At 34.3% G+C, this 26,810-nt stretch overlaps 1 protein-coding gene across 2 annotated transcripts in view; it reads right to left on the bottom strand.

The window, feature by feature from the left end:
- The window catches only part of DGKB (diacylglycerol kinase beta), a 206,011-nt gene that overhangs the window by 83,636 nt on the left and 95,565 nt on the right, over positions 1-26,810 (bottom strand). For both annotated transcript variants that reach the window (XM_057406184.1, XM_057406185.1), the window contains exons 11-16: positions 23,229-23,346; positions 20,418-20,506; positions 20,221-20,337; positions 15,884-15,982; positions 8,101-8,133; positions 4,296-4,412 (exon numbers count right to left, since the gene is read on the bottom strand). In XM_057406184.1, the coding sequence (XP_057262167.1) occupies positions 4,296-4,412; positions 8,101-8,133; positions 15,884-15,982; positions 20,221-20,337; positions 20,418-20,506; positions 23,229-23,346 (573 nt within the window). The remainder of the gene's footprint in view (positions 1-4,295; positions 4,413-8,100; positions 8,134-15,883; positions 15,983-20,220; positions 20,338-20,417; positions 20,507-23,228; positions 23,347-26,810) is intronic.

A 26,810-nucleotide genomic window follows, 5' to 3' on the forward strand; every position in this document is an offset into this window, starting at 1 on the left:
TAATTTACAATAATCCTCACTTCATTAATTTGCCACAAATTGCAAGTGGCTTTTTTTTTTAATGCTGTCTGTCTTACATCTGTGATGCTATTTTAACCTCTATTTCCACTGAAATATTGATATATATAGGTTACAGCTATCAACAGAGGAAAAAAAAACTTTAAAAGCAAGAAATGCATGACTGATTCTGACAGTAATCTCCTATGGAAAAAGCTATGAAGAAACTGTATTTTGTAGTGTGAAATAACATTATACTATAAATAGATATATGAAATGTTAAGCCTGATGGATTTTTTTTAAATTACAGAAATCTGCGATATTTGATATCAAATCATATTTTTAAAAAAAATGCAACAACCATAACAAAAATGAGTTAAAAAAGTAGAGGCGAAAACATGTGGAAGAAGGGCAAGCTTGAGGAAAAGAATGCAGAGGAGGATATACTGAAGGAAACAATCAGTTCAACCACATTTTTTAATTCTTTTGTACATTAAAAGTTTTACATATTCATATTAATGTTTAGCTTTACAAACTAACACTCTCCTTCTAAGTAACAGTGATAAAGTATTTTCAGATATTCTGTCTTCACTGCCTTTGCCCTGTAGAATTGAAGAACATGAAAACAACTGCAACGAATGACCTCTTGCTAATACCTGTTTTTAAACCATAAAGCTTGAATAATCATGTTGAAAACTTTCACTTTCTTATCTAAATTCTAGAATGTTTAAAAGCATATTAAGAGTTCAAAGTTAACATCTCTAAAATCATGCGTAACAACTTCAGAGATGAAGATTAGGCTACCCTTCTTTCAAAATGATACACTGAAAGCTTTTGCTCCAAATCCTTACTCATGATTCCTGGAATAACGGAATCTTTTCACCTGAAGATTTCATAAAATGTAATTTAACGTAGAACCTGAGAAACATGATAGCTAAGGAGTCTTAACAGGCATTCAACAGGCACCTAAAAGCACTTCTAGTAGGAAGTCTTAGGCACGACTATGTCAACTCAATCTGTAACTACACAAGGTATCCAGATCTGTTCCAGTACATACAACAAATAATGAGAAACTCCAGGAAACTCTCTGTAATTAAACCTAGCACAAAACAAATCCAGTATCAGATTCTATCACAGTATGTTGTTACCACAAAGTGCTGTGTGCTGTTACCGTGAACTGCTGTATGTTGAAACATATATCAAATTGCAGGATACAGTGAAGTTTGTCATATATTTAATTTTTGTCCACTGTTTTAATCAATTTTAGTTATTTAGCCAATTCTCTTGATGTTTGTTCCTGTGAACTAAGTGTAAACCAATGGTACTCACTGTGACAGAGATGGACTACCTACTGAAATCTCTTAGGACGAAGGTTAATTAATGAGACTCATCCTAAGGTTATACATGATCTATTACTTCCTCTAATTAGAAATAATAATCCTGATCATTATGCTGGTTAGCTAGAAAGAAGTAAGATGAATGTGTTTAACTATGATTAATTGTCTTTAAGTCATGCAGATCTCCACTGCCACTAGGTTTTCTGCTCACTGCTGTCTGATGGAAGGAAGGTTGGCCTTGATACTTTGCTCAACAAAAGCTAAATGATGAACTTATTTCTACATTAAATCTTTTATTTCAAAACTTAACTATATTATTACAGGTTTTGGATCATTAGAAAAAAAATAATAATCAGTTTGTATTCCACTCAATTCCAAAATAAGGTACCTTTTAATTAATTTCTTGCACCTTTCAAAATCCCTCTTTGAGATAATGTAGATGTTTCCATATAATAAACAATGAAACTAAAGATTTAGACTAAATTGGCCAACATTTTTAAGCCTTAAACTACCATGATTTAAAGGCAATCTTCATGAAGTTATTGGACAAGAGACTTAAAATACAAAAAAGAACCATAGAAAACTGTGGTGGACTAACTATATATAGATTGTCCCATATTGAAAGCAGATGTCTAACAGGAGCACTATGGAGATTTAGTGGGCATTTTTGATATTTTTCCTTTGAACTCAGATCATAAACAAATGCAATTAACATAACAATCAAGTTTTCCAAAAAAAAAAAAAAAGGTTCCAAAAAAGTCACAAATATCCTTTTCTTGTTCACTGAAGACCATGTTAAAATGAGACCATGGCAGCCAAGTCAGAGTACTAGAATCAGAGAAGCATTTTTTGGCCTGATATGGGAGAATTAGAGTAACATATTTTGATGAGCTAAAGATTATTTTTTTGTTCCAGACCATCTTCAGGAAAAAAAAACTAACATTAATTACAGTTATATTTATGGAATCTTCCACCTTTATGGAAATAGTTTCAAAATCATACAATCTGTGAGTGAAAAGAAAACCTAACGGTCTCACTGATCCCAGCCTTTCACTATGGTATCCTTCAAGATGCACTCAGCTTTCACAATGATCAGGTTATCATTATTGTTACCAATCAAAAATGTAATGGTGCCAAGATGGACTCCTGTTACTCAAAACCAATTTTATCCAATAGAAGAAAACAAAGACCACAGTATAATCAGTAAATTAGGGTAATCATTGAAGAACTATTTCTAATGTGATAACCAGTGTTAACATCATGCGCTACACTGCATATGTGGCATTACAGAACAATAGCAAGCACTTCAGAAAACATCTCAAATTCATTCAATCTGCCATCTTAGCCCTTACTTTCTTTCTCCCCTTCTCAAGTGATGATAAATAAAAGCCATGACTAATCCTAGGCTTAGGATTCATCATGGAAAGAGAAGACAGAACCTAAATATTGGACCATACTAGCAAACTTATAAAAAATTTTATCCCCTAATTACTGGAAAGCACAATTTTTCATGATTTAAGTTTGTGTGTGCAAGAGTCAGTGATGCTAGGAGTTCACTACATTTAACATACCAGGTACTATATTCCAGGCAGTATATCACATGAGTGGAAAATAAGAGACTTGAAAAATGCCTGAAAATACACTATGAGCATTAGCAATCTAACACTTGGAAGAAAACCAAAATTCATGATGCATAGCACTGCTACCAAAAGGACATGCCAAAAGTAACTCCTCTATCTAGAACCATTGGGCTCACTGAATTGCATGGATTATCACCCGAAAGTTAGAAAACTGTGTGCTTCTTTAGCGCATGTTTGTTAGTCACACTGTGACTGATTAGACAGAACTTGAGCCTTCTGTCAATGAATACACTAGCTTTACTGCCACATGCTCTGTCAAGATGATCTGGAGAGCAATGTAGTCTGTGAGAATGAGAAGTACAGGGGAGCCTTGAGAACCATGAATAACGATTTCTATAACATCCTACTCAGGCCATCAATGGAGCAGCCACGTGACTGCATAGGTTTTAGGACTTAGATTCTTAAGGGGACTTTTTTTCTTCCTTTTTCTTGGGTTGTAACAAGAATGTTTCACTAACCTAAGAAGATGAAACAATAAAATAAGCCTTTCTATCCTGACACAATAAGGTATGTAATGAAATGATTATAAAGCATACAGCATTTGATACATGGTAATGGGATCTTTTACATTTACCAAACCTCAACTGCAATATATCAGAAGATACAGAACAGCCAACTGTGTATATTAAATGATTATCACATTGTTATCACAACAAAGTAAAGAACCAGCATCATACATGTGAACACTGATTTTAGTCAAAACTACTCATATCTCAAGGGAAAGAAGTTGAGTAGTTAAGGCAGAACTCTTCAGACATGCCTCCAAGTAACCTCCCTAAAATCACATTAGCTCATCACACAGAAGTTTTACTTTCAAGTAGAAAAACTCCTTTCTTTATTTTAGATATTGCTATTACTGAAACCACCTTGCTTCACTTATAATTTTGATGTGTCAAATACCTTACTTGAAAGTACCTGGACAAATAACATCCTTGAAGTTTGACCATCTATTACTTAACAAGTTTAAATGAGAATAGTGAACAACTATTAAGAAATAGACTTATAATGTAAATTCACACAAGGGCATGTGACAGATATTGAACAAATGGAGTTTACTTTCATCCCACAATACAAGTGTTTTAGAGTTAGTTTTCCCTTCCAGTTATTGTATTAGGAAATCGCACCAACTGCATGAGATGAAGATTTGCACCACAAGATTCCTGTACAGACAGGAGAATTTACCTATTTTATTTTTAAATATGTAAAAGTGAAATATTAAAGAGTGAATGTATAGGAAACATTTAACTTTAAAGATCGTTAACTCTATCACTGCCTTCACACATACAATTAACTCTTAAAATCAAAATAACAATAATCACACCTGAAGACCTTGCCCATCAATGGTGATAGAATTTGCTCTTTGCATTTTGTTCCGCTCTCCCAGTTTGTTCATTTGCTGGGGGCAACTCTTTTCTTTTTTCACTGTTGCCTGTCTTTCCTTGAAAAAAAAGAAGAAAAAGGAGAAAATGTAAAATTTTAACATTATGTAATGCTATACAACTATCATGAGACTGTGCCTCCATAAATTTGTGTTTGGACTAGAAAATAATGTCAGATTCTGCTTTAATGAAAATAAGATCTCAGTGAAGTTATTACAGAATGTCTGGCTACTTCACGTAACATCTATCTATGTGCCTGGACATTCCGTAATGACTGGCAACAGATGGATAAAAAGTGTGCAGTCACAACACAAATTAATGCAATGATGTGAAAAGATAATCTGACAGTACCAAGATGGCATTCTGAAACTTGGAAATCAATCATAAGATATATTCAATAGTTTAATAAGCACGTAAGATATATACCAAAATTTCATCCTAACTGCTAGCAAAGGTTTGATGCTTCAAGAGTACTTTACCACTTTGGCAAAATACACCTTTTCTAAATGTATCAATCAATTGACTGTCTTTTTATAAAACACGTATTTTGTACCAGAAAGAAACCAGAATCTTCATCAGATTCTAAGCCACTAGCAACTTCTGATGCTGATATATAGCATAATCAAATAGTTATTTGAAAGAGGAACGCTCAGAAATATGTTGCTGTAATAATGTTTTCAAACATTGTTGGGTCATTTCAGAGAACCCTGAATGAAAAAAAAAATTTAAAAAAAAAAACAAAAACACCTTGCTCTTTGTATCTCATTTACCCTATTTATAGACTGCACCCAGCATGTCCCTTTAAGGTTGTCTGAAAATGCACCATGAATTAAGACAGCAGATGTTTATCAAATAAAATCCCCAATAGTGTCCCCAGTTGTAACTGCACCCCAACCACATTCCTCACATCACAAGTGCAAGGAGGCTTTAAACTAGTCAGGGGAATGGGCTGGCACAAAGCTGCTGCACGAGAAAGAAGCATGAAGGACACTTGCACCCACTGCAACTGCACTCAGTAAACACTTCATTAAATGTTACCATTTACGTTCCATACCAGGCCAAACCCATCTCTGTTCTACCTCTAATAAAGCCTTAGGGACTGCACTAGCAATTAATCCATGCTACTCTTCCTGGCGCAGTTTTAACTAGAAAGAAACACTGACACAGATTCCCTAGCAGGAAGGCAGCAACTTCCAGCTTAATATAGTGCCTTCTAACACAGATGTGGACTATCACTGGTTTTATTACCATCTTTAGTTTCCCTAAATTTGGAGACTGACGCAGCTTCAATTGAGTCCTGATGCAAACAGTGGTCCAAGTTATCTCAGGCTGCTTTGGGTAGCTGTGACAATCTGATCACGTTTCTTATAAAGGGACTGACAAACCTATGCCACAGAAACCAGGGGAGTCTACACTATTTCCTGTATGCACTGAGATTCCTAAGAGGTTAGCTAACTGGGCTCTTGGATGATTTGAGTAACTTGATCAGTTAAAGAGGAGGTCCAAGAGCCTAGACTACAACATCATTGCTTTAAACAGCAAACAGTAAAAGCAATTAGAGCTATTCATCTCAGTGCTAACCTTCAAAACACAAACACTTACTGCATTTATTATTTGGTATTTTTTTAGAAACTAGAACTGGGGTGAGGCAACCAACCAGAATAGCATTTGTGAACTAGCACAAAACATTAACGCACAATGATACTGGTTAGTGCTAAGGACAGTTGGTAAGAAACTTCAGTAGGAAGGAAACTTCACACTTCATTATCTATGTAAGAAGCAGCTTTGGGGTTTTAAACAACTTTGCAAATAACTACCCTTAAAAGTCACTATATTTTATAGTAAGTAAGTATATCATATTAAACAAGATTTTATATCACGGCCAAATCCAGCTCTTGGATACTGCAACATCTTCAAAACATCAAATCGTATGTCACTAATGCAGTCACACAGCTAGTAAAAAACTCTGATTTCTAAAAACAAAAAAAAAAGTCAGAGATAGAGAGAAAAATTTTAAAGTCCAGAAAAATGTTAAGCTAGACAACATACCTGTGACAGTTTAAAGTAAAAGGTACAAAAGGAACAGATCCAGCACAGAGTCTGCACATTAAGAGTGGTAAAAAACCCACTGCTCAAAAGAGGCCTGTTTATATAAAGTGTGGCACTGAAAATCTGCTTGTATATATGATGCTACTACTTAAATGTATTTATACACTGCTGAGAACTGTCTTTACATAAAGGATGTTTACCACAATTCCCAAACCTACTGTTATCAATCATTCACAAGCAAAATGCAGTAAAAATTGCTTCAAACAAATGTCTGGATATTTGTATTTTTGTTTCAGCATGATACATATGGCAGTCAGCCTTAGCCTGAGGACAGGTACTTTAGCAACATTCCTTCTCCAATCTGTATTACCTACTCCATAAGCAAATTGCTTAAACCACAGACAAAAGCAGCTTCTCCTAAGCACTGACAAGATTAGGCCAAACACCTCAAAAAATACAAAGGCAAGAGTATACTCATAATACAGAGATGTCTAGAATGTTATTCAAAAAATCAGATATGGATACCTGACTTCATCATCATCGAAGGTTTACTTCCTTCAATGATGACTTTTGATTTTGTATCAATCACTCTTATAAGCATATGATACCACATATGTGTCACCACATGTACCGATACTGTTCTCTGACCATTTCTGAAGAAGCTGATAGGAGATTCTGCATTTCCTGGAGTTATATATCCTATAATTTTTAGGTATGAGTTATACCACTGAGGATCTGAGTTACAGTTTGTATCAAATAATACAAAAATGTGTATCTTAATTCTCTTGAATAAATCTAATGATGTAAAATAAAAATATTTACCATTTCATTAAAAAACCTCTCATATATTCTTGCACAGATACTTTGTTTTATATATGAAATAGATAGCTGGTTTTCTAAGCCAGTTGTACATGACTGTTAAAATAACTTTCTTTGAGGAACTATACCATTACTAAGCTATCCAAGAGCATCATGAACTAAACAGTGTCATTTTTTAATGAGATAATAACACTTTAATAAAATCATCTGTGGATAATAGCCTACAAATTCTAGCAATGTTAAGACAAATTTGACATGCATTGAACAAATGGTTTTAAAAAAATGAAAAAATATTTTTCAAGGTTAGAAATGTTTCTACAACACTTTTGCTGTATTTACTATCTTGTTAATTAAAGCATACAAAACGACTAATGTATCTGTGAACCATTTTGTTTAGTGGACATGCATGAGGTTGAAACAGATACTAAATACAGCATTTTAAAAGCTATTGTACATTTTGATGGCTCAAAGAATCAAGCTTTTCTGTTCTTTCGGTATGTGCCAGAGCACAATACCTTCCAAAATAGTAATTACCACAACATTCTTTTTTCCCCAACCATTTTTGCACCTCTCATGCCTTCTTTTCTCCCCTTGAATTCCCACTTTGAAGTCAATATCCATTATCTGGAGTTTCTACCATACAGTATTGCTCCAGAGACATCACTGTCAGGTAAGAACTACTCAATTGTATCTATCCCTTATTCATCCAAATAAGAAAAAATAATTGATAAATAAGAAAGGGCCTTTCAAATGATACCACAGAATATCATGTCTCGATTTTCAGCTCAGCCCCAAAATGCACTTTATAGCAAGAAGAAGAATGCACAACATCATGATCCATTAGTATTTGTGGGTACACGGACGCCTCCTGTTACGCACCTCAGGGAGCAAACCTCCTAAAGTGGGTAGCGCCTGTTGGAAAAAGAGAATGTTAGGCTGCAACACCAAACAGCTGGTTTGGCAAAGGGCATGGAGAGAGCGCTCACAAGGAATGTTACCCTGCAGTAGTTGTACTTAACAAACATTCTTTACATATTTGCACAACTGTATGCCTCTGAAGTTCTTGCTGTCGCATTATATAACTTATATTCTGGGAAGTACCTGTGGGACCATTTTAGCATCAGTGAAAAATATTAGAATACCTGAGGAATTTATTCTCTTGAATAGTAAAAAGAGATACTTGGAAGAAAAAATGAAAAGAATACTCTGCACATGCCAAGTCTTTCAATCTTCATCCAAAGTGAGAAATCTTATCTAAAAAGCTTTCTTCTACTGCAGTTGATAAGCTGTACAACATTCATGCTCAAAAAGTATGTCTACTCTTTCTTTATATAGAGGTACAGTCTTTACAGAAAACACTAACATTTAGAAATATCATACTGTATAATGGTATTTAGAAAAATAGATTAATAGGAACTAATGGCTTACTAAAGGTACCTTTTTACATTTTAACTGCTGACACAGAGTCCAGTGCCAGTGTAACAAAAACTGCCTTTTCCCACCCTGTCTCTTAATTAATAAGTGCAAATCTAGTTTTCTGGATTATTTCATATACATCTGAGATTATTTAAAACAATTTATCATTAGCCATTAGCAATAATTTATCTATATGTTATATAGTATTATAAGGCTATTAATGAATGGTGAATCACATGGTTTGTCAAGTGACTACGAAAAAATTGAGGTTACTTCTATATGGTAATTACTTCTTTTGTACTATATACCTTCAGATAAAGCATATACCCAAAACCCCAACTTGGGGGTAGGAGTGCATAAGCAGAGAACCAAATTATAGGTTAAAGAAAAACTGAAACAGCTATTAAACAATGTGTTTTATTTTAGAACACTGAAACTTGAACTTGAAAAATACTGAACAGGGGAATTTGGTCATACAAGATCAGATGGAACCCTAAGAAACACCGTGTAAAGGTATCCTCAAATGTTTGCAGGATGAAAGCAGTGAAAGTTCAAGTATGTGACTTGAATACCAAACTGATGATTTGGGTTTTTTTAAGGAACTTGGAGGAAGGTTGCTCCAAGATTCCATATCGTTATTTTGATTAATGACATGGGAATCTCCACTGGATGCAAAACTTGGGTTTTAATTGTAATGAAGTATTAGAATAGGTACTTCTAGGCTGTCATTTTGTAAACCTACATGCTATTCAAGACCATGCTTACAAAAATTCTATTCCATGAAATTTCTGTCGATAGTTATACAATAACCAAAGAGAATCAAAGATTGAGACACCCTGAAAACTGCAAAACACCCATGACCACTAACCCAAAACCCTGAGAAGCAATCTGTCTGTAATAGCTATATCATATCATCACATTAGATATAATGATCTAAATGTGCTAAAATATTTTGAAAATTTACCCCTACATTTCCAGCTCTAGCACTGTGTACATACTAATCAGAAGGTCCAATATTATTAGGACACCACACCATGCTGTTTTGAAAGCCCATAGAGCTGTAGCACAATACCCAGCTCTACATCCATGGGCTGAAGCTGAAAGTCATCCTGTGGACAAGATTAGTGACCAGTTTGCCAGCAAAAATACTGTGACCTTGCACATGCCCATACTACAAAGCCTTTTGATTTATCTGAGAGCTGCCTTGATAGAAACATTTGCATATAAGGGGGGGGGGGGGGGGGGGGAAACAAACCCCCAAAAAATCCCCAACCAGAAAAACCCCAACACATCCCCAACACATTACATCAATCAGAAGTAAGTATTTTGTCACCCCTAATACTAGTAGCCAATACACATGGAAAAATACATTTCTGGAATGGAAATAATGTCATTTAAGAATACCTTCTAGAACACCTGGCTACAAGACTGTTCTGAACAAGGAATCGCTACATGATAACTATATATATGTACTTTGTGTTGCTTTACATGACTTAATAAAGATGTAAAGAATTACACATCAAAATTACAGTCAAGCATTCCTCATGTAGCGTGTCGCCTTCAGTTCATTTAGTTGCTTGAAGATAGCTTGCGTTACATCTTGCATCCATGTGATACTTGCATCAACATGCAACAACAATAGGACCCAAGACTTTTAAGTTAATTTGCAACCTCCAATGAACTTGGGCTATAGCAGCAATAATACGTACCACCCAAGAAAAACAGAGGAGCTGGGAAAGAACTTTGAAAATAAAAACATGTTAAAAACTTATGAGAAAGGATGTAAGAAATAAGCTTAGGTAGAGGCACTAGTGATGAGCTGTGGGCAGGCAACTAGATATAACTTAAAATGATTGAACGTCTGCCATTTCGGTTTATCAGCATCTTATTATTTTAACATTGAACTGTGTTTGCCGAACAGATAATTAGTTAGGAAGATACATTTTCCTCCAGGGCAATTATTAATTTCCTTCTGACTTGAAAGAAATGAAAAAGCTTTTAGTGTAGATAAGCACACCATTATATTTCAAATCTGGTTTAGATTCTCACAGAACTGAATCTGCAATATGATACGCAAATGAAAAGCAAAAGAGTATTGTTTTATTTTTTAAATCTGTTTCAATTGCTATGTCATTACTTAATATTCAACAACCAGATTTAAATATCCTTCTCCCCCTCTGCCCCACAAATATATTCAAATAACTGGAATTTTCTGTAGTAGTAGCTTTGTTCAGAAACTCAGAATAAGGCTAGTATTCAGCTTCAAAGAATTCAGTTGCTCTTAAAGACACTTACACACTGCACTGATTTTCAGTGCTCCATGTCGAGCTTGGATTCAACTGAGTTAAAACTGATCTCTACTATAATGAAAACAGAGGAATCATTTTAGGATTAAAAACTGAAGAAGGGATTATGAAAGCTCATTCTTCAACCAGCAACTGCTAATTCCCATTCTTTCTATATGTATCTCTGATATCCTATATGAATAACATCTACCTACCTCACAGGAAAAAAATATCAGTAAAACATATTATCAGATGCTGCAAAAAATATCTATTGAACTATGCTGCAATTATAACACAGCCATTAGCTATTTTACCTAGTCTCTCTAAATACTGATAGTCAAAGAAAATTCTTGTACAATATTTTCAGCTTTAACTCTGTACTACTTTTTGCCAGCAGCTCAACACAGTTGCTTTATTTAGACAAAAGTTTGAAGCTACAGATCATAATATATATTCTTTAGCTGCACAAGACAATTTCTTTGCTAAAACATTTGTAATCTGCTACGTATATTGTTTTATGTACCTAAATAGAACTAGTTATTAACCAACCCAAACCCCAAATCATATATACCAGTTTCCTCCACCAAAATACATAGCTGTTTATGACATATGATGGTATTTTATATTAGGTGTATATTTTGTGTGCAATTTTATATAAAAATCCTCTATTTCATATATACCAAATTCTCTCTATATATATTCTATGTTCATATAAATAAAATACATGCTTAAATGATTTAGTCCTAAAAAGTTACAACCATCTTCACTAGATGAAAGCCAAATTTATTCATAAAAGAAAAAGTGATTTGTTCTAAACTTTCTATTATGATGACCAATTTGTCCCAGAATGCTGAATAATGAAGCTGAAAATTGAACACAACTAAATGTATCTAATTTTAAATTTTATTTCTTTCACTACTTGTTTTCAATACTATACCAGACCCTCCCCCTTTGAAATAAACTGGTTACTATGGAGACAGTGATAACTGCCATACAGTAATACTCACATTGTAATCAGGTACCTTATGTTTTAAAATTTATTCCATAATTTTCTTTTTATTCCATGATTAAGAAATTAAATTATGGTTTCCAAAACAAATGTCAGAAATAAAGTAAAAAAAAAAATAAATTTAAAACTCACATAAGCAATACAAGGATCAAAATTATTATACATTACAAAATAAACAGATATTTATTAAATGGTAGGCTTCTATTTGTTGATTTGTCATTACCCAAGGCTATACCTATTTTGGAGGGAAATAGAAAAATCTAGTTACTTTTCTACAAACATAAATATTAATTAGAACATCCTATGTGCTCATCAATAATCAGAGCAAAGTAAAGGAAGGCACAGAATGAAGAAGCCAAAATGCATGCTAGCATTTTTTTCCCTTTCTGCCTTATAAATGGGTGGGGGAAGAGAAGCTGTATCGCAAGGAGAGACCAATCATTTTTTTGTTTACTACTTGCTCGTCTCATTCCAATACCCAGTTTTTAACCTGGTTATGATCTAATTCTGTGCTCTTGGTAGGCTAGGACTCAATTGAGCTAAAGATTTTTAAACTCACTGCCAGTCAACCTTATCATGAACTTTCATTATATGCATGTAATTAATTGGGTCCAACGAACAATATCAGGACTGAGTTATAGACTTTTCCCCCCACCATATAATTAGAATATAATTACCCACAGGATATCAGAATGATGCAAAACCTTTCCTCTAAATGTGCCCTCATTAGGAAACAAGTCTCAATGTACATTTATTCAATCAGTATGAATTAATTAAAACGTTACCGAAATAAAAGAGAGTAACATTAAAGTGTATCTGACATCTATTAAAAGACTACCACTTGAGATCTGCACACACAGTTTATAACAGAACTCATTTAACTTAAACAAAAAAACTTCACCATATAACAAGCCTTATATATGGTAAACAGAAAAGTAAAAAGGACTAGTTTTAAAATTGACAGACTACATTTTACTAAAACATTTCAAAGTATTGCAGTGAGATAGAAGGAATCTTCATATGACATTGAATCTAGACATATATATGATTCTTTTATGATACAGTATCAACTGCATGAATTTCCCCATGGTTTCTTTTTCAGCTCAGAAAATAGCTTATTATATTTAGGAATAACATGTGACAATTTCCATTTTGTGCAGTTCTGAAGATGAAAGACCTGTTATTTAACTTGGGACCAGCCACCTAGCTTTCAGATGACCAGGCATCTAGGTTCTCTCTCCAGCCTCTAAGAGAGGGGACAGTAGGAGAGGATCAAGCCAGACACCGTATTTTAGAGGAATCTCTCTTGTGTCTAAAGAAATTCCAAATGAGGCTTTTAGAAATTTCACCTGAGCTGAGATGGCTACGCTTAGGGCAAAGAGAAATTGTCATCCTTTGTGATATTACAGTCTGCAAGGGTAGTTATTTTATTTATTCTTCACAGTTGCATCAGTGATTTTAGATGTGAATGGATACCTAGAAAATGTAAAAACTGAGAGGATATGGACAAAAAAAAACAACAAATTGCAGCTGAAAGAACATTTTTGTAGCTCTGATGTAATCCATGGTGCTGTGAAATGCAATTTATGGAAAAAAAATCTCTTTATCTCTGCAGAAAGAGTTGAGGCTGGAATTCACAATTCAAAAAATGAGACATGCTTTATGAGAAAGGTAAAAACATGAATGTCCTCAGTTCTGCAAAGGAGGAAAGAAAGGATTTAGCCTGTACTCTTGAAGGAAAACTTAAGTGGGCATCTTAGTCCAAGATAAACTCTTGACAGTTTCCTGGAAGTTTGGGCTTCCAAAGTTACAAATGGAAGTGAGAGCTAAAACTTCTGGGATACCAAAGGTACAAAATTTTCCAACTTGTTATTTTTCTACAACTCCTAAAACTTAGTCTATGTGACATGAAGATAAGTTTAGCACTGATACCTCAAAAAACTTGAGGATACACCTGGTATAGCATTGCGGATATCTGCTTTTCTTTATCTTAGACATGTATGTACCATTGCAAGAATATTACTGCTCAGCTGAAGCTAAGTGTGTGTCCTAGGTGAAAAGACTCTTGAACTGTCAGGTATATCAGATTTATACATCTGCACAAATCATTTCTATTAACAGAGACACTTACTATTGTATAAGCAAAACCAAAAATTGTCTGAAGTCATTATCAAGAGTGCTGGTTTCACATACACCAAAGTATTACATTTCTCAAAAGGAATCCCCATAAGAGGAAATGGGAGAAGCCAATTAAAAAATTACTAACACAAATAATACGTACACTGTAATCAATCGTTGCTAGAAAGAATTCCTCTTAGCTAAGTCACCGATGTATTATTTGCAACGTAAGTATTCTCATGATTTTAAGGCATTTTTGAAGAAACTTCTAGATGAATGAATATACTATGAAATTATAAAGTTCACATTAAGTCACAGCAAAATATATTTTCCATTCCTAACAATATACGTTGTGCTGAAATACATGTTTTATGTTACATTATTAGTATGCAATACTGAAACATGATTCTGATGCAGGAAAACATATTTACTTCTGCTTATGCCTTCAAAATTTGCAGATAAAACAAACCCCTTCAAGGGTGATTTGGCTCTAGAGTGGTTTTATATATCCACTAAACTTAACTAAACTCCAATTATGCAATGAAAATCTTAATTCCTCTATCCCTCTTCCTCTTCTGAAAAGAAAATGGGGTTACAGAAAAATAACTGAAGATGAAATTTCATGCTGGGGCTTTATTCAGTTTATGAGAATGGCAAATAATAAATAACAATAAACTGAAAACAGTCCAATAACAAAATCGTAATTTCTACATGTTAACTTTTAAAGTATGAATTAAAATCCTGAAAATTAAATAATGTAATACAGAATGTAATCATCCAACAAATTTAAAATAATATTTTACAATTATTATTTAGAACTCGTCCAGGTAATATTAAAAACACTAGTAGGGAAAAATTACAAAACTACTCTTACAAAGCCAGCTTTCCATTGCTTTATGTTCATTGACAGCAATGCAATAGTCCCAGTTTACTCAAGCAGAGTAAACCAAAAGTCTAGCACCCACCCAATCAGAAAGAAAGTAACTTACTATAGACATGAATATCATTCTTAATTATCAGAAACAGACTTAAGATTAGAAGGTATATTTCCTTATTTTACCTCCTGCACTAAATCAGTCTTTCTTAAGTTCAAGCATTTCTTAAACATTATTATGAAATACACTTAAAGAAGACAACACATCTGTTCTAAATACGATGCTGCTATGACTTTCATAAGCATAAAACATTCACTTTAATATACGAATATCTTAGTTAATTCAAAAGCTCTTTTTTCATTATAAACTGGTCAGCTCTTCTCTATCCAACCTACACATACCAAGCATTTCTATTTTCATTGAACTGAGTTATTGTTTTTTGTGGACAGATAAATTTACTGTCCACCACTGCAGAATAAAATATACCATAATGTTGATGCATAGCTTACTGCAAAACCAGTGTCATCATTCTAGGTAACCTCCGGCTTAGATCAGAGACCTCAGCATTGCAGATATACAATATGCACCCCAAGCAAAAACTGTCCATAAGAATAACTTCATTATTCTGGGAACTTGGATCTATAAAAGATGTAAAATGTAGAAGTGTTCTGCCTATACAGTTTCTGGTAAGTACAGTCTGAATAAGTGATAAAACCTGAGTCAGCGTCAGTTATAATATACCCTACAGAAAGTTCATTCTCACATGAAGGAAAATGCAATATGCACAGGATAAAGCATGCTTAGGCCTATAAACTCATCAGCCGTGTTTACCCATTGTGCTTAAGGTTCACACAGTTCTGTGAATTTCACAAATATTCTGGCAGTCAGACCCAGCACCCTTTTGGCCGTGACCTATATGTCAGAGGATTACATCTGAAATAAACACACGGAAAACTCACCAGTACTACCGGGCAGATTGATGTGGGTGGTAAAATATGGTCCTTCAAAGGTCCACAGTCACATTCAGGTTTTAGATGAGAAGCACATTTGTTATGTAGCTACAGGAAGACAGAAAACAAAGATCCAACTTAGACATTTTACTACTACAGTCTAAGAAAATAGACAACCTAAAATGGGGTGAGTTTATTTAATCTAATTATTACTAGAGTACTAGAAGAAAATGAAACAGCCTGCAGTAGAAATCCTCTTAGGACTGACAAAACCAGTGAATTTATACTGAAGCAGAGAACAGTGGATCAAAATACCTTCCAGTTGGAAAATTGCGCATGCGGTCCAGAACACAAAATAAGAACATCACATGAGAGTACAGTAACCACATAGTGTTATCGGTGATCAAAACCTTTCTTTCAGAAAGCAGCTTCTTGCACTAAGCCAGGAACTTCTGTTCTACTACTAATGGGCAACCTCCAGTAATTTATGACAGCTTTGAGTATTGGTATATCTCTCCCATCCTACCTGAAGGTGATACAGTAACTACTGATTCAATTGTGATGCTGCAATATCTATGAAAAAAAAAATGAAAACTAAGAGAATAATGTACAAATATATAAGAGCTTTAAGCTATATTGGAGAAAATTTGGTCTTGATTGAATGAATGTTCAGGCTTCCACTGACTGCTGAGGAAGCTGAATTACTCTCTTTTTTGTACTTTATCCATAGCAATTATCCAGTTTTCCTGAAAGCAATGAGAAGAATTCTACTCTAAAAACACGGAAAGAATATCCTCACGTCTGTTGACTGAAAGAGCAGTTGCTTATGTCTGTATTGTTACAAAGGTGAAAGGAAAATATTATATACATAACACCAACACTGAATGTGTTTACTGAAATACTTTGCATTTACAATCAAGAGTTCTTGTTGATATTTTAAGTCTATTCAAATGTCTCTAAAAAGAATATTTCAACATATATATCCAGCCACACAGTACAAAGCATTCACATATAATAGGTATACTTCACAATATTATTAAAGAGATCCACAGTAAAATATAACTTCATATTGTGAAATTTGGTGAAAGTCTATTGTTTTGTACTTACTGAACTTAAAAGGTCTTTTCCAACCTAAATCATCCTATTATTCTATTTCTGTATGGATTTAAGGAAGTGTGCATTAAGTTCTTCAGGTAATATGCATTTCCCATAGAGATGAATATTTAAATTTTTTAGAAGATATACATATTTGCATTAAAGAAAAATAATCAGAATTCTGTAGTATAAATCTTATTTAACAAGTGATTTAGCTAGTATAATAGGTAGATAGAGCATTAGTTCAACAGATTCAACAGCTGTTACAAAATCTGTAGTTCAATGTCTGCATGTGTGAATCACATTTTTCCAATGACTGATTCATTTTCCATTAGATGATTTAACTATGTCAGTATGAACTCTATTTAAATTGTACCAGTTACTGATGTGTATAACCTTTACCAGCAACATGGTCTTCATAAAGTTATCTGGTAGAGTTAATGTTGACATAACATTTCTGAATTTTGAACTAAATGGCACCTAATAGTAGCCTTGTCCATATTCATTTATACTGCAAAGTCACCTTTTCAGGCAGTTACTTAGCAACAGAAAATAAAAGTCTAACGAATTTCGATTTACTCTGAGTATTAAAGCCCTATTGTGAGGGTATTTTGGTAGCCCTGTAATCTAAATCATTTGTCATGCTAATTCTCTGCCTCAGTGGCAAGGCTACTTGTACCATAATTAATGCACACCAGGCCATGGTACATCAAATAAAAGTATCTTCACACATTCAGTGGTAATTAGCAGCTTTGCTACTTGGTGGCATGCAAACTTATCTGCGAAAAAAATAGCTTAATCTTCTTATTAGTCTCTGCTGATCTTTGACAACAGAACTGGCGCGTAGCAAACAACAGAAATAGTGGAAGATATGTAGCTTTAAGGAAAATAATGCTTTGACACAATGAAATCAAATAATATGCATCTCTTCTCAAAACAAAAAAAAGTTTTAGCAAATTTTAAACACATTTCCCCAAAGTTCCCTTACCCCAAACCTAGCTCCTGTAGAATGCCCACCACAACTAAATGCCTAAAAGTAGGAAAAATTGTATTTGCTGGAAAGGGGAAAAAAGAAAAAGCACCCACAAAAAAGAAAAAAGGACAACAACGACCAAAAAAACCACCGAACACCCACAAACAAAAGAAAAACACATTAAAAAAAAACCACAAACACCAAAACAGACAAATAAACCACATGAACAAACTTTACAAGACCCTGGTAGAGAAAGAAGATGGAATCATGGCCCTGGCTGAGAACTCAGTATAACAAGCCTCAGTGAAAAACACTTCTAAATTTGGAGATTTGATTCAGTTGTTTGACATCAGAAGTGACCCTACTAGGTTGTAAGAAGGAGAGCTATTCAATATGCATGAAAGAGGCTCAGAATTAGTTGTGGAATAACTAGCACCCTCCTGAATTACAAAAATTTTTCGGCAACAAGCCCTAAATGTGGTGGTGTACAAGGAGTTGAAAATATATGAAGGATGTGATGATAATTACATAACTTCAGAATACCCATTCAAAAATCATGCATCTGTTAGAAATTGAAAACAGTTTTCTTCAGTAACAAAGTATTATTATTAGCAAATAAAGCTTTTGCAACAAAATATACAGAATACACAGAATCGCAAGAAAAGTGAATGGAAGATTGAAAAGCAAGTAATTCCTAGTATTTTTAAAACTGAAAATTCTTGCTTATGTCTAATTTACACCTAAAGCCATGAAACTTAAATAAAAAGATTAATAAAGTTATTTTTAATATTCAACATTACATTTACAGAAAATAAAAATCTTTAAAACACTAAATACAACTGCAAAACCTCAGTGACAACATTTGAAATTCGGCTGTCAAAAAACACAGGCCCATTTTTTAATTGGAATTTTAATAGATATTTAAGCGCTTAAGTATGCACACAAGCACCCAAGGTATTTTCAGAAAAATTAAGCCCTTTTCTTCACAGTGATTTCAATGATAAAGCATTCCTCAATATTTCCTCAGTATCAGTTTTCATGGAAGTCCTCTAAATCTTGATGTGTACCTTCAAGAAGTAAAAGGCCTTTACAAATCTAGTACAGATTCATATGAAATAATGGGAAAATACGTTTTCTGAGAATTTGCAATTTCCTTTGACTTTAAGAGACAGCCTTCATAATATGTAATTATTGAGCGATATACACATATTATACAGATGTAAACACTTCTATATATAGAGCAGCACACGCATATTTATCTGTCTAAACACAGATAGCCATTGCCTAAATTTAATTATCTGTATGCAAAACATTTTGGATTGGGTGTTCCATTCCTTACATAAATTATCCAAATTTTGACAGCAATCTGGACTACATATTTGCTTCCTTCTAAAATATTGGGTTTTAAGTAATCATAACAGCTTATCACTGAAAGTATCCTGGATCTATTTTCTTTGATGATGTTTCATATTTTGTGTTCTTGTATTAAGAAAATGTCATAAAACATCCGAACTTGTACGCTAAAAACAAACATTCACTAATGCCTCAGTCTCGTATTATTATTTAAAACACTGAACAAACAACTGCTGTTTTCTAACAATAATAATGGTATCAGCAAAAAATGCAAAAGCCCTAGAAGAGACCTGAATCTTTCCCCATTTAGATTTGAAACTTAATCCTGCCTTGGCCAGGAACAGAAATACTGGCATTGCTCCTTCTAGCATGAAGATCTCACTTTTAAGGGCAGTGTTCCTTGAATGTCATTAGTTCCAGTTATTGGTTCCTGCTGAATAAGGAGTGCACAAAAGTTGTATATATTAGAGTTGGTGCACAGATTAGTATATATCAAGATGTCTCTGCTATTATTCCCAGACACTTGAAATCACTGTATCCTACCAGATGTCCTCAATTTCATCTGCCTTTCAGTACAGCACAAATTAAGGTTTTGTCCTAGCGTCACAGTGACCTTGACCTTCCCCAGTACTGAAATATATTTTATAATCTTCCCGTAAGGTAAACTGGGAATTCTGCTCTTTAGCGTGACATATATTATTTCTATTTGTATATTGTCTTTAAGCAGAGTACACCTTTAAGCATATTTGCTTGCAAGAATTAAGGACTCCTACAAATATTCTGCAGATACTACTTCTTAAACATGCACTATTCATTTCTGATGACAAAACTGAACTAGACCTTTTGAATAATGAGGCCATAAAAAAAGATATGCAGATTTTTATCTCTCTAACCTGTGCTAAATGCTTTACTATAGTATACTCACTGTAATCTGACACCAAACACAGTGAAGTCCAGTCAAGCCTTGGTAGCATTTTATAGTTTTGTGGCACTTATCACATTTTGTTGGACAGTTTCCTTCTACCCAGAAATGGTGCATTACCTGCAAAAGAAAAGTGTGGATATACATAGAGTTACTAAATTAACAGGTAAATGGCAAAGTTAATGCTACCCCAAACTTACATCAGTATTCTTTTTGGACTTGACATATGTTTTGATGCAAGATGCGGGAGCTCTTGAGACACAGCGTTCATGGACTGTGTACTTGCAAACTGAAAAAAGAAACACATTAATAGATCTTGAGGCCATGCTGCTTCTGACTACACTTTTATGAAACAAATAATGTTATCAGCATGCCATCTCTATATAATCAACCCAATCAGTCAATGAAAACTCAAACTAGACTGCTTTTTCCAAGGAATACAAAAGGCCAATTAGAACAAGAAATACTATGCAAGTGAGAAATCCAAGAATGCACTATCATTGCATAGCAGGAAATGCTTAATTAAATCAGAGCTCACTAAATTTTTTCACAATAATTCCTAAATGACAAAAAATATTAAAGACAAATTGATGACTGCCAAATGGTTTGGTGTCTCTTGCTAGTAGAAAGAAATCTATATTTTAGAAACTATAGGCATGAGAGCAGCTGGCAAGCACAAAAATAAAAGCCAATGAATTTATGTTGTTCCTTTTATTGATTTATAAACCTTAAATGGCTGATTAGTTCATTTTCAGATAGCAATTGTTTTCATGCATTCCATGTAATCACCCCAACTTTAACTCTTACTTTCCCCAATGTCATCTCCTGAGAAGCTTTTTCTTCCTAACCTCTCCACACCAGTTTTTGGTAACCACTATTGTCAGCCAGGACTGTAAAGATCACACTAGCTGCATTTGGAAAACATATAAATGTCAGGGTACAATACAAAGCCCTCCTGACTTAAACTATACAACTGTGCCTAGATAAGGAAATAATGCTATAGCTTATACCTGCATTCAATAGAGTCAACTATTAAAAACTGAGAATGAATTTCTCCCTGCATGGTGTATGTCTCACGCTTTTGACCTCGAGAGCAATTAAGCACAAAGTACTTCTAAACACCTTGCTTGCACCTATTACACAAACCCAGTGGGAGGTGCAGCCATTAATCAGACAAACTGCAGGGTGTAACATTGTTGATTGGACCATGGAGGGATGGTGAGGCACCCTGCAGTTCCTCCCCCCCCCCTTTTTTTTTTCCTCCCACACAATCTAAAATGCAAATAATGAAATCTATAGCAGTGCTTTGAAAATATATTGGAGAAGCAGCTTAGCGAGATAAGGAAATAGTGTAAGAGTTTTGTAACTAGGCTCAGGCTCCTTGATGCATGAAGAAACTGAAAGGAGCATGTGGATGCTCTTCAGATATTCTGGGAGCATTGTTCTCACCAAATAAATGTGAAGCACACTAACAAAAGGATTTTAAAGAAACACACTGCAGTAGAGAGTAAGAGTTCTTGTAAGGCTTGTCTTTTTGGGGCAATTTATGTAAGTCACCTGCACATTTCTGGTAACTACTGAAGAAGATGATCTACATTCTATACTCAATAAAATTTCTCTTTCAAACAGACATGGCTATTAGATTTCCTCACAAGTTTACATGAGTCTGATGTAAAAGAATATTAAAGAATATAGTATTTCAAGATCTAATAGTCAATTCAGTATTTTTAATATATATTCGAGTTACTGTCACCAGCATTTATCAATCTGAAGTTACTGAATTGTGATTTGTTTCAATTTTAATAAATCCATGTCTCTCACTCCATAGTACTGTGAATGAAATTATATAATGTGAAAAAACATATGTGGAGGATCTGTATCTGGTTTAAAGAGATCTGTGGCCCACATAGAAGAGACAAACAGTTGATTTGGAAACCCTCATTCATTCAAAATAATTTCAAATCAATATAATTGTACAGGCAGAAGGGTCTTGATCAGCTGTGATGGGCTATTTTTCATAACAAAAATGGAGAAAGTAAGTTACACCACGAAACTGATTAAGTTATCAAAAAGAACAATGAAAGGTGACTTTACACCATCATGAGAAGAATACAGTGGGCACTAACGATCTCATTAACCTAACGGAGCAGGGCATAACACGAAGGAATCACTAGACCCATCTAAAAGACGTATTCAAATCAGAAAATAGGTCTTAAAAAAAGATTAAGGATTAATCATTGGAACACACCACAAAAAGAAAGATATGGATCATCTATCTCTTGAAACATTCAAACAGAGATGAAGTATCTTTCAGCAAGATTTGGCTTCTCAAGATACTGGTTATGAGCTGGTCCAACACAGATACGACCTAAGGAACTGACTGTACTAACCGCACCTAATAGTCTAATGAAGGGCAAATTAGACGTAGCAGTTTTTCTGTGTTCCTTTATCTTAAAATCTACAATCAAGTTAAGATGTGAAAGTATGGCAAGACTTAGATTTTACAAACCAACTAAACATACAAAACTTTGCAAGTGTTACAGAAACCTGACTTATGGAAAATGGGGATTTTGACCATTACAATAAAACAAACCAAGAATTCTGTGCAAAATTTGAATAAACAAACATGGAACTTAGACACTAGTCAAGTTGATATCTTAAAATATATGGGAAAAAAAAACCGAATAATAAAAATATAAGGCTGAAACTTAAATACAATACTTGCTAAAAGAAGAGGAAAAAAAAAAAAAAAGAAGCAGACCCCAAAGGGAACTAATACAGAGCTATCATCATACAGAAAACTCCCTCAAATAGTAGCTTTGAAAGCCCAATATCCAGACAAGTTAAAAATAGAAACCTGAGTGCTCAAGCATAGCAGACAAAGAGGGGAGACACCATTGTGCTGGCAACGGTTTTGTACTGGGGAAGCTACTAGTTCTTTGTTATGCAGAGGCAGAACTTTTCTAGGAATAGACATGTATGCAAATGGACACTAAAATGCTTATACTCACAAGAACAGCAGAGACCTTGCTTGCCTACTCCGATTAGCATATTCAAACAAAGATTACAGTAGGCAGGCTTGTTAAAGTGTTTCAGCCTCCATACGTGCTGCCCATCATCTTTCACATTCTGCACAGGACATAAAAGAAACAGATTTCATTTGATAAAATAAACAATGACATATATAACTGCCAATAAAAATTGGAGATTGACTCAGGAACGTAAAAGCCAAGCTGTTTCTTCATTTAATACTCTTCACCAGATCACAGTATAATCATTCTAAATACACAGGCAATGATATAATAAAAAATTCTTCAGAAGCTCATGGACATCCATGTGTTTCAAAAACAACTCAAAAAAAAAAAACAAAACAGGCTGTTGTCACTGCTGTAACACAATGCTAGCAATAAATCTAGGCTGATATTAAATTACAACCAGTATTAAAATTAAATAAAACTTGTTCTAGAATAATTCTAAAAATAAAGGTGCTGCAGGTTAGCAAATAAACACACACACACCCCCCCAAATGAATGATAGAAAGGATTTTTTTTTTATATGACAGATATTCTTAATGACCCTTAGAATTAGGGACATGTATCAATGTATGTGAAGTGGGAAATCTAGCCACACCACAATAATACCTATTGCCAGCTTTAATTTATGTTAATGTACTGCCAACAGTCTATCAAAAATCAAGTATTTAAGATTGAGATTTACATACTGGACTCTTCTCCAAAGTTGAATTCCCTACATTTAAGTTCTTATTTTTCAGTTAGCTGTAGCACTATACTCAAATCTCGCGTGAATAGACTGATCAACTGATCAGCACTTACAACTCAGGGGCCCACTGTAACTTATGCCTACAGCTAAAATATTATCAAATCATTTATGTTTATGAAAGCAATCTTTCAGCTGCATGATTGTCCTCTTTGTTCTTAAAGGAATCATTCTGAAACTTCACTGTTATTAGAAGGCTTTTAAAATGACGTGCGCTTGGTACAGATGTAAAATTTAGTCTGTAAATTCCCAGGTTTCTTGGCAAGTGCAGCCATCGCGCTTTTCCCTTTTTGCAATCATCAGAGGTTTTGATTAAAAGAAAAAGTAGAGTAACCTAATGTAATATCGGTTGGATTTTTTGATTTATTTTTTTACCAAATGTAACATCTAATGGAACAAACGTGGTTTATGTCTATCAGCTGGAACCAGCCTGCAGTAGCTTTATTCTTCATTCTGAATAACTGAAATTCTATAGCCTTCTCAGTCATTTCATTACCGAAAAGAAATTTTCACATAGCTAAAGGAAGCCACATCAGCCTCTGTTTCCCAGAAGCCACAGCAACAGCTGGTCTTCATCCTGTTTCTGATTTCTCACATCAAACTACTGCTACTATTTGTCATCATGTATATATAATATTTCTGACTGAATATGTAATAATATCATGATTTTCACTGATAATGATAGTCAATATAAGTGAGTGGCCATAAATTTTAATAAAAATTTAGTTTTGACCTATATTAGCATATACTGCATGAGTTATGTCCTGAGAAATCAGTATTTCTCAATTCTATGAGTCAGCCATTAACAACAAGTCAAAACTGACAAAGACTTCTTCATCCTTGGGGATGGGGGTGTGATCCTGAAGGAAAATCTCCAAGAAAATTACTTAGAAACAAAAGGAACCAAAGTCAGCTGGAATATTTTTCCTCTACCGAGATACCAGGACCAGAGCCTAAGTGGAGTTCCCCCCAGTATTATCAGGAGGAGGGAGAGTTCAAATGCCATCTCTGACAGCTGGGCATTGGTCAGGGTCCCTTTCTGCAGGAACAGCAGATGGGATTCTAGGGCTGGCAAGAAGTGTGGATGTTTTTCAATTTCCCCTGAAGAAGCAGAAATAGATTCTGCAGCTGTAGAGCAATAGAAGCCTGTCAAGCTCCTTCAAGACTGGCAGCTGAAGAGGATGCATTTCATTAAATGGATCTCCGTAACTTCCATTTTTCTTTGCATCTTACTACCACATTCCACACATTTTTAAAGTATTGTTAAAAATACACATACAACATAGTATGTGAGTTCTGAGTCTTCTGAAAGCAGAGAATTATTCATTAGATAATAAATACTGGGTAAATCCTTCTGAGAAAAAAATAGCAACCAATGCACACTTTCATTTTAACAATACTCAGGTCATTGACAGATTCAGTCATAAACAACAGGCACTTAAAGTGCACGCTAACCAGTCTTCCTTAGCAAAATATTTCATTCTAAACCTTAACAAAAATTCATAGTGATGAATAAACTTTCCTCTCCTCCACATTAGTTTTGTGCTACTTTTTTCATTTCAATTTTATCTTTAAAGAATGACCATTACATGTGAATATGCCGCTTCTTACTGGAACAGAGCATATGGACTAACTTAGCTGGCATTTTCCTTATCAGAAAAACAAACAAGTCTTGATGTGGGTGTTCTGCCAATTAAAACACTTAACTGTGTTACAGACTGCAACTGATGCAAATCCATTACATAAACACAATGCACTTTTGGAAAATAGCAAATTAAATTTTTGCTTTTGTGCACTGCCAAAAATAAGCAATAAAGTGCTGCATATGATTATACGTGCACATAACTTTTTAAAACATTGCCAAGAAAAAAAAGACATAATGTGAAACAAAGCCCCCTCAATGCAAGTCTTTAAGTATGAATAAAATCCACAATTCTGACACAACAGTGCATTTACTGACACTTACTCATTTTGCTTCCATATCCTGAGAAAGAGTTTAAAAACAAATAGTCATTAAAAAGATCTCAAAGCAGGGCAGGTACAGTAAAAATCTCTTCCTCACTTCATTATACATCACTGAAAATGAAGCCTCCATATGCCATACACAGACTATAGCACACAATGAAAACAGTAACACTTATTTTGTTAATGGTTCTCTTAGCTTATGGTCCTGACCCTTCTACCATGGATTTGATTGCCAGAAGGACCTGACATTAAAAAGAAAGTCAACCATGAAAGAGCCAGCCTTAGAATTAGTGAAAATTTTTATGTAGTCACAGAATTTAGCCACACATCCCTAATAATCTGGGTTAACATTAACTTACTTCAGCTTTTCAGATATTTTTAAATAAAGCTATCCAAAGAGACCTTAAAGTTCAAAGCACAAAACTCAAGATTCTGAGACTTAAAAAAAAGGTATTGAAACTGCTCATAAATTTTCATCCCAGCAAGTATCCCCTCTTACAATAGCTATAAAGAGTCTGAAATACCAGCAGGCTCAGTCTTTTCTGTAAGAAGAGTCAGTAACAAGCAACCAAGGGAAAAGGATGTTAGCGAGTCTGCAGAGTTAATTCTTTCACTGCTATTTTTTTTCATTTATCTCAAAAATATTTACATGTCTTGAAGACATTTTTATGTCTGACCTTGGGTATTGTTCAGTCAATGGGAAGTGAGGAGAGTGCCCATTAAACTATGCAGCTCCTCCTTTTAATACAAATGCAGTGAGGTTCTTTATTCCTTTGGTGGCTCTCAGCATTCATGTCAGGTTTTGTTCAATTTGGTTTGGGGAAGAGCGGGTTCTAAATCTGTTCTGGTTC

The sequence above is a fragment of the Pezoporus wallicus genome, unplaced genomic scaffold (genome assembly GCF_028554395.1).
Source record: "Pezoporus wallicus isolate ANWC-B61680 ecotype Strahan unplaced genomic scaffold, APGP_CSIRO_Pwel_v1 contig_5879, whole genome shotgun sequence".
Classification (NCBI taxonomy): domain Eukaryota; kingdom Metazoa; phylum Chordata; class Aves; order Psittaciformes; family Psittacidae; genus Pezoporus; species Pezoporus wallicus.